The 10,000-nt window shown below is 40.9% G+C and overlaps 1 protein-coding gene across 1 annotated transcript in view; it reads left to right on the plus strand.

The window, feature by feature from the left end:
- LOC143275442 (uncharacterized) overlaps positions 1 to 10,000 on the plus strand; it is a 33,225-nt gene that overhangs the window by 1,428 nt on the left and 21,797 nt on the right. Inside the window, exons 2-3 of the mRNA XM_076579571.1 lie at positions 2,471 to 2,584; positions 8,915 to 9,073. Coding sequence (XP_076435686.1) covers positions 2,471 to 2,584; positions 8,915 to 9,073 — 273 coding nt within the window. The remainder of the gene's footprint in view (positions 1 to 2,470; positions 2,585 to 8,914; positions 9,074 to 10,000) is intronic.

Genomic DNA, 10,000 nt, shown 5'->3' on the forward strand with positions numbered 1-10,000 from the left:
TTTATGATAACCTGTCCAAAGAAGTTTCGTCAACATCCTTCCTTTCCCGACTCTGTTCTGATCAATAACACACCTGTTTCACTTTCTCCTTCCGTTCGCAGTCTTGGTGTAATCCTATACCAGTCTCTTTTCTTCCAACAGCACATTTCGAATATCTGTTGCCTATTTGGAACTGCGTAGAATCAGCTCTATCCGCCACTATCTCTCAACCAATACAACCAAGACACTTGTATGCATGCTCTCTGGTTCTCTCAAGATTGGATTACTGCAACTCTCTTTTGGCCGCCCTTCCCAAATATCTATAGACAGACTCCAACGAATTCAGAATAACGCTGCCAGACTCATTTGCAGAGCTTCTAGATTTGACCATGTTTCTCCTCTCCTTCAGTCTCTCTACTCGTTGCCCGTTTCTGATCGAATAAACTATAAGCTATCCACTCTGACCTTTTCTGCAGTCAACGGATCTGGCCCCAAGTATCTTTCTGAACTCCTCCATATCTATACCCCGTCTCGCCAGCTCCGTTCTTCCTCTGATACTCGACTTCTCAGGATACCTCACGTCAGAAGTAAGACCTATGGACACAGATCGTTTTCTTTTCAATCGCCAAAGACGTGGAACAAGCTCCCTGATAACCTCCCTCATTCTGATTCCCTCGCGTCTTTTGAATCTCGTCTCAAAACTCACCTTTTCCCTCAGCAATACGTTCAATTGTGGCAGGTCCACTTCCTTTGCGTTAGCTGTGCTTGACTATGTGTGTATACATATGTATGTGTACATAACTATATGCATGTATATGAATGTGTATAGCGCGTGCGTGTGTTTATGCAAATTTGTGCCTGCCTATGTGTGCGTATGTGTTAGATACACATGTATGTTAAAATGTAGCATGCAGTGTGTGTGTGTGCATGTGCGTGTGCGTAGTCACATTTTGGTGTGTGTGTATGTAACATTGATGTAATGTTTTATGTTAACAAAAGCGTTTTTGTAAGCACCAAGAGCAGATTTCTCGATCGTGTGCTATATAAGTATCCATTATTATTATTGTCTTTGCGTGTGTCTGTGTGTGAATCCCGTGTGTGTGTGTGTGTGTGTGTGTGTGTGTGTGTGTGTGTGTGTGTGTGTATGTGTGAGTGACTGATGTGTGTGTGTGTGTGTGTGTGTGTGTGTGTGTGTGTGTGTATGTGTGTGTGTGTGTGTTCTTCAGTTCAACATCTATCCATCTATTGTGATTTTAGACGATAAAAAAAAAGATTGATGTACAAGTGAAGCAAGAACCCAGAGCAAAGTTTACTGTAAACTTGATCAAATCATATGTCAGACTGCCAAGCAGAAATTTTGAACAGCGATACAAAATTATCAACAACGTCTTTAAACGAATTTTTCCCCCCGAAAATACAGATAGAAAGGGCTTTAGGCCCCTCACATTTAAAGAGTACATTCATATTAGAGTAGCCCTCCACAGAAGCATGTGACGTTTTTGCTATATTTTGTACTAAAAGCGGTTAATTTAAACCTGTAAACTAGTGGGATGATCTTCCTTAATTTTGATATACTGTAGCGAGGGAAAAACTGAAAAAATTTTTTTTAAAAACAACAACGTTATAACCTTCACTTACACTTTTGGGGGCTCTTTCTTGAAGTGTTAACAAAACTGCTTGCTTTTCTAAATCTGTTCTCATCCCCTGATTTTTTTTTTTTTTTTTCTAATAGAACATACCTATCTCATGTGGATAGAGGAGAATCCAAATGTCTACTTCCCATTTCCATATATGCACCTTTTTTGGGGGGCGGCGGGGGCGTGGGGGGTTGGGGGGGGGGGGGCAGTTTTGTTGGCCCATTCATTTGGTAAGATTCCAAGGTGTGAAAGTACCCCCACAAAATGTTGTATTTGTACCTCCTAAAATTAGGTGATATAGGATCATACTACTTTCTCTTATTATATGGTTTCCTCTTCAGTTCACTGGAGTTCAACGCGTACAGTACTGTCTTTGAATCGCGCGCGCGCGCGCGCGCGTGTGTGTGTGTGTGTGTGTGTGTGTGTGAGAGAGAGAGACATGGCCAGTGACCAACATGTGCATGTTTGTTTGTTCGTGTATATGTGTGTGCACATGTGTGTGTGTGTGTGTGTGTGTGTGTGTGTGTGTGTGTGTGTGTGTGTGTGTGTGTGTCTGTGTGTGCATTTTACTGATATATGTGGATTTATTTTCAGGACGCGTTATTAGTACATACTGAGGTATAAAAAGAAAAAAATATATATATATATTGTCCTCACTAGTTTTAATTAATGTCTTCTCATCGCGTGCCTTATTGTTTGACGTGCGTGTTTTTATATTGAGCCGGTGTCTGCACAAATGAATTTCCATGTGGATTGATAAAGCATTGGTGATTGATTGGTTGATGGATTTATTGATGGACTGATAGACTGATTGATTGATTGGATTCAAACAGTAATTGTGTGTCCGTGTGCAGCTGGCCATGACCAACACCCCTATCCACCCCTGGAAAGTACCCGGGGTACCTGAAGACTTCACTGTCAGTGTGAAACGGGATGATCTCACTGGCTGTGCTTTGTCGGGCAACAAGGTCAGAGAGAGAGAGAGACAGAGAGAGAGAGAGACAGAGAGAGAGAGAATGACAATGACTGTGACAATGACAAAATGATGTTTTATTGAGGGTAGAATGGATAAACTGGAAGCTTCTTTACACTATTCTCTCACACACGCATGCGCATACATACGCACAATATGATAAATGAAATAAGAGTGAACAAATAACTGACATAGAACAGTCAAATAGATGATAATAGATACGTAGATTAATGAATCATGGATTACAATTCAGGGAACATCATGAAAATCATACCAAAAATTGCCACATGAAAATCTTCAAACACACACATGTGTTTGCACACACAGGCATCATACAAATGTACTCGAACACACAAGCACATAGACATGCACACGCGTACTTACACTGCGCCTTTTCCACTGCTCACACACTGTTGGAGAACAATTAATCAATTTATGTTGGCTTACTAAGATCTCATAATATGCTTTGATTTTGCTGGTACTAATTACATTTCTTGCATCAGATATTTTTGATACGCTTTTTTTTTATTTTTATAGATGCTATGGTAGATATATTTCTAAGATACTCGGGGATTTCATTCCACAGTTTACCACCAGAATAAGTGAGAGAAGATATGAAAAGGTTAGTTCTGGGACGAGGGGTAAAAATGGTACTCTTGCTACGAATGATTTTTTCCGGGAATTTCCTTTAAGGATAGGGCAGCGCAAATTTCTTCATATTTTTGTACATAAAAACACCCTTTTTAAAGCGACATTTGAGATGAAAGGGGAGAATATTTAGTTCAACACAGTCATTTGCTTGAATAGAAGATTTAAGGAGAATGAGCTTAAGGGAACGTCTGTATATGCTTTCGAGGTTTTTAGCAATTTTTACTAGCCCCGTCCCAGCATGTTGATGCATAGTCAATATCAGGTTGGATATATGCATGAAAATATAATTTACGGGTATGTTGATTAAGGAAATGGTTAATTCTATTGAGCTGAAATACTTATTTCTATAGATTCTTGCATAAAACAGAGATATGATCAGACGAGGAAAGGTTATTGTCAAGTGTAAGACCTAGTAGTCTACAAGAACTAACTTCCAGCAAATCACTGTCAAGTATCTTGAGCCCCTTTATTTTGAATTTGATAGTTTGTCGACTTTGTCTGGTTGTGATTAACATAAATTTGGACTTCTGTGGGTGAAATGCCATGTGTTTCATTTCAGTCCAGTTTATAAGTTTGTCAATCTCGTTCTGCAACTTAGTGCATACTGTATTGGCATCTGTGTCTTTATGATGGAATGTAGTATCATCAGTGAAAAGTTCACAAGAGGATGAAACGTGAAGTGGAAGATCATCTATATAAATTGAAAATAAAACAGGCCTTAAAACTGATCCCTGACGAATACCATAATTAACTGACATAAGAGGGGGCATTTTTTAAGCTTGGATAACCACTTGATTCCTACAGTTTAACTGAATCAGATGATAAGCCATACATGAATAACTTTTTCGAAAGTAGGTTTGAACTATTGTATTAAAGGCTTTTGCAAAATCGACAAAAACAGACCCAGTAAATAAGTTATCATTAATGTTTAAATGCCATTCCTCCACAAGATTAGTCAGTGCAGTATGACAGGAATAATTATTTCTAAAACAGCTTTGATTGGGGTGAAATAAATCATATTTGTCGAAATGTGACTGAAGATTTAGTTTGATATGTTTTTCGAGAGGTTTGAATAATGTTGACAATATTGATATAGGTCTATAGTTAGTAGGGTCAGATGGATCACCATGTTCAAAGACAGGTAAAACTTTAGCATTTTTAGAAGCATTTGGATAGGAGCGTTTTTCGATGCAGAGGTTACAGATATACGTGATGTGTTCAGAGATGATAGGTGCTGCTATCTTCAAAATCTTACTATCGATACCATCCAAACCTCGGGATCTGGACTGTTTTAATGAGCATAATTCTTTGAAAGCATCATGTACACTAATGTACGCTAGCTGAAAGTTAGAATGTATTCTTTCAGTGTTACAAAAACATTTCAGCAATTGTAAGTCATTGGACTCGGTGTTACCAACCCTGACAGTTCTTTCTGCGACAGTCGTGAAGTGTATATTTAGATTTTCAGCTGACATCTCTTTCCCAGAAGGAGTAAATGTAACTCCCCCCCCCCCCTGCCCCCCCCTCCCCTCCCCAGACAGTTGGTTGATACCTTTCCAAACTGATTTTGTATCTCTTTTAAATAATTATTATCAAATCACTAAAAAAATTTTTTTTGGCAGCCCGTTTCATTGATGTTACTTTATTTCTCTGTTTTCCTAAATTTCTCATCTTTTTCTGTAGTTTTTAATAATAGTTCTCGAGCCTTTATTTCAATATTTATATCTTCTGTCAACCACGGGGCCTTATCAGCATGTCTAACGCGTTTAGTCCTTAAGGGAACACGTTTGTTGACGACGGAAAGGAAGTACCTCTACCATGTCGCAAGCAGCAGAGAGAGAAGGAGAGACAGACAGACACACAGACAGACAGACACAGAGACAGACATACCTCACAGGCTGTGCTTTGTCGGGTACAGACAAACAGAAAGAGAGAGGGAGAGACAGACATGCAGAGACAGAGAGTCAGAGAGAGAGAGTGTGTGTGTGTGTGTGTGTGAGAGAGAGAGAGAGGGGGGGATGAATGAATGAATAAATGGATGAATGAATTGTTTATTCTTGAAAGGCCAAGTCCCCTTTCTGAAAAGGAGTGTATGAAATTATTCCAGTAAGCGTAATAAATGCTTGAATCAATAAAGAGAGAGAGAGAGAGGGCGGGGGGATGAATGAATGAATGGATAGATGAATGAATTGTTTATTCTTGAAAGGCCAAGTCCCCTTTCTGAAAAGGAGCGTATTAAATTATTCCAGTAAACGTAAAAAATGCTCGAATCAATGCAGACGCATTCATACACACCCACATACAACAATCTATGAGCATGTTGTCGATCTAAGTTTGAAGGTTCGATACACAAACATACTGAGATTTTGTATTTATTTTTTTGTACCACTTTTTGATATGCAACACCTTTACGGACACCCATATACCAACACTCGCGTGCGCGCGCACACACACACACACACACACACACACACATATATATATATATATATAGAGAGAGAGAGAGAGAGAGAGAGAGAGAGAGAGAGAGAGAGAGACGTGTGTGTGCGTGTGTCTGTGTCCGTGTCTGTATGAATAAAACAAAAAATAGTTACGCACTGTCACATTGCAGGCAGATATTATTTGCGTTAGCAGCTTTTATCATACATGCCTGACATTTCAGGAAAAAAAGGGGTTAACTGTTTCCCATATTTAGATGAAAAAACGTGACAAACTGGACGTAATTCATGCAATGTCACATATTTTTAGATTATATGGTGTGTCCACGCATACGCAACATGTACAAAAAGGAAGGGTACTGAACTTACAGGACGAAATTTGTAGCATTAAATATCCGCACAGTACCACAAAGACAAGTCCAATTTCTTTAAAATTAGAGTAGGCATGGGTTATTGCGAACAGCGTGTAATTGCGAACAATTCGTGTACCGCCCCACTTTGAAGCGTTCTTAACGGTTGCAGTTCACAATTTAACGTCTGCCTCGACCTTTTTCTAATACCTTAATGAGTATCCACTTCTAAGAACCAGTCAAACATCAGCTATTTCTGGCTGTTTCCGCGCTCTTTCTTCTCTTCAGGCACCACTACCAACCAAGGTCACAAACGTGCTCTCAAAATCCTAAAATCAACGAAAGCAAGTTGTAGGACTTGAACTTTGACACTGTTTAAAATAGTTGTTTTAATCGGATATGTTGAATGCGCATTACTACACCTGGGAGAATTTAAGAAACTATATTGGTGACAGATCGGAATGTCAGTTTTGACAGGAATCTGCAAAATAGTGTCGTTTGCAATTAGACCATGAGATATTTTGACGCGAGTCTATTTGCGAACGACGCTGCACAGTTACTGAGTACTCTCAAAAAGGATGTATTTGTGTTCGGTGTGGGGTGTGTGTGTTTAAATGTTTGTTTGTGTGTATGTGTGGTCAAAACCAACAATACAACAGTCTGGTGCGATGTTCTGATAATATGTTATGTCTAATGAGTTAAAGACCTGCTTATGTTTTAATTGTCAACATGTACCCAAATCAATCGTTCGCAATTAGTCTTGCCCGCATTTACCTCAGGCACCCCTGCTATTTCAAACGTCGACAAAACGTTGAAAAGAACGAGTAGACAAACTTTTCCTGGTGCAACCAATCGGAGAAAGCCTCGAAAAACAAAAGAACTGCGTTTGACTATCGTAGGACATGTTATCTTTACAGAGCACACGTTGAGCTGGTCGCTTTGACTGGATCGTTCACAATTAGGCATACCTACTCTATTTGTTTATCATGAAAGGAGAGTTCAGAGGACGCTTAACTCACTCAGTACGGCCAGTCCTCTCTTCTCCTCTACACAGACCCCTCGGATGTCCAGTGGGTGTCTGAATGACCCAACCTTTAGCTTCCGTCGTCAGAATTGTGGTATTCTTTGTCAACATTCACGTCTTCAGTATAAGAGCCTTCCGCTTGCAATATTTTGATGATGGTAATTGGGGTGGAACGCTGTTAGCGTCGTCTCTTTCGCTGTTCGTATGGAAAGAGTTAAAAGTTTTGCACATGAGTAGGACAGGCTCAACATCTCTGAAAGACTTTCTTCTGTGTGTGTGTGTGTGTGTGTGTGTGTGTGTGTGTGTGTGTGTGTGTGTGTGTCCCTCTGGTTCTCTGCTGACACGTTCGCACGGTCCCCTTGTCCTATGTGTGGTGCTTCAGTTGAAGATGAAACTCATTTCCTTTTTATGTGTAAGTATTATGAAGAAATTCGAAAGAAATGCTTAATTTTCAACGGTGAAAACTTTGAGTACATGAACCTTACCAGTACGCTTTTGACAGATGATGAAGTGAGAATAAGATCACTAACGAAATTTATCGCACTAGGTAGGGATTGTCGGAAAAAGAAATAATCTTCGGGAACCTTATAGTTATCGAAAAAAACCACTGTTACCCTGATGCCAGTTCCACAGTTTATAATTCTTAATGACTTTGTAGAAAGTTGGATGGTCAAGCTTTTTTATTTTCCTTTTTAATCTTAACAATATGTTGTATTTTATGATTTTGTTGATGTTACTGTTGTTGTTGTTGTTGTTGTTTGTCATTGATTTTCTTTTTACTCTTAGCAATGTGTCCTAGATTTTCTTTTTACTCTTAGCAGTGTGTCAGTTTCTCTCTAAACTGTCGTTATTCTTTTGTTCATACATTGTCCCCCTTGCCAACGGATAGTATTGTCAATGGCAATAATATAACAATGTCCGAGTCCGTGTCTGTCCGTCTCTGTCCGAAGAAGCAGGGAAGGGAGGGAGGCTATTTTGGGAAGAGTTGGGTTTTAAGGCCAGACCTGAACAAAAAAGAATATAAAAGACACATGAACAAATAAATAGATAAGTCATCTAATCAACTCTCTCCATACGAACGGCGAAAGAGACGACGTTAACAGCGTTTCACCCCAGTTACCATCATCAAATTATTGCAAGCGGAAGGCTCTTATACTGAAGAGGTGAATGTTGACAAAGAATACCACAATTCTGACGACAGAAGCTAAAGGTTGGGTCATTCAGACACCCACTGGACATCCGAGGGGTCTGTGTAGAGGAGAAGAGAGGACTGGCCGTACTGAGTGAGTTAAGGCCAGACTTGAACAAAAAAGAATATAAAAGACACATGAACAAATGAATAGATAAGTCATCTAATTCATGAATACATGAATTAGAATAGATAAGTAAATAAATCTATTAAAGATATATAAGTAAGCAGTTAAACGAAGAACTAAAGTGAAATGTTAAAAACGACTATGATGATAATAATAATAATAAATAAATTAACAAGCAAATACATGTAAATGAACACACAGACACATTCCCCACCTCTCACGTTACCCACCCACCTACCCCCACCCCCACACCCCCCACACACGCACACACTTTCCTACGTATGATCTACAAGAAGAAGAAGAATTCAGTGATCGATAAACATATATTTCTTCCTTTTGACCTCTGATACACCAACAAAAGAAAACAGAACTTTTCTATTCGTGTTGATAACATGTGAAACTCACTACCACCTTCAGTTAAACTTGCAAAAGATACTAACAGTTTTAAGAACTTTCTGGACTGCGATCCAAAATTTGGTATCGCGAGGCCTAAAGGCAAAAATGCCAGGTCCTCCTCCTACTACGACTACTACATGTAAATTCCAGGTCAGAAAACTGGAATTTCTATTGGCTGATGCCCTCCATCAAGGCTGTCGTCACGTGATTACGTCTGGAGGGCCACTGTCCAATCACTGTCGAACTGTTGCCCTGTGTGCGAGACAGCTGGGTCTGACCCCTCATCTCTTTCTGTCTTCCGACGTCACGGTATGTATGTGTGTGTGGGGAAGGGTTGGGGGGGGGGGGGGGGGGGGGGGGGGGCGGGGGGAGGGCTAGGGTGGGGGACAGGGTGAAAGGGGGGGGGGGGGGGCTAGGGTGTGTGTGTGGAGGGGGTGAGGGGTGGGGGGCTAGGGTGTGTGTGTGGAGGTGGGGGTGGTGGGTGGGTGAGGGAGGGGCTGGGGGGGGGGGAGTGTGAGTGTCACGGCATGTGTGTGTGTGTGTGGGGGGGGGGGGGTTTGGGGGGGGGTGAGTGGAGGGCTCGGGGGGCCAGGAGGAAAGGGGGGGGGGGCTAGGGTGTGTGTGTGCGGGGGGGGGGGGGAGGTAGGGGCTAGAGGGTGTGTGTGGGGGGAGGGGGGTGGGCTAGAGTGTGGGGGGGGAGGGTAGGGGTTTGAGGGGGGCTACGGCTACTGGCGTCCCAGACAAAAAAAAAAAAAAAAAAAAAATATATATATATATATATATTAGTAGTAGTGTTTACAGAAATATTCAGTAGGCTTACATTCGTACTCACATTTTCGACTCTGATTTTCGTGGGATGGAACTAATTGATGTACTTGCGGTTCAACGTCTCACCCTCATCCAATTCAGTAAATGTATGCATTTTTTTTTTAAATGCATACATTATTATCTGTGGCTTTGCGAAGTGAAACTTGCTGTGAAAAGATAAGCCACGCGCGTAAGAGAAAAATGGAACACACTGCAACGTCACTTGATTGAATGACGCAGGAAACGAATGACGTTGCCGACTTTCTGTTGTCGGGTTAAATGGGGTTGTTGGTTTTTTTTTGGTTTTTTTTTAAAAAGACTTTGTGACAATTGCCTCAGAGGTAGAGTGTTGACCGAGTGGTATCGCGTCCGTCTAGGAAGCGGGTGAATATGAGCGCACTGGTTCGAATCATAGTCGCCAGTGTTTAC

The sequence above is a fragment of the Babylonia areolata genome, chromosome 30, assembly GCF_041734735.1.
Source record: "Babylonia areolata isolate BAREFJ2019XMU chromosome 30, ASM4173473v1, whole genome shotgun sequence".
In the NCBI taxonomy this organism is placed as follows: domain Eukaryota; kingdom Metazoa; phylum Mollusca; class Gastropoda; order Neogastropoda; family Buccinidae; genus Babylonia; species Babylonia areolata.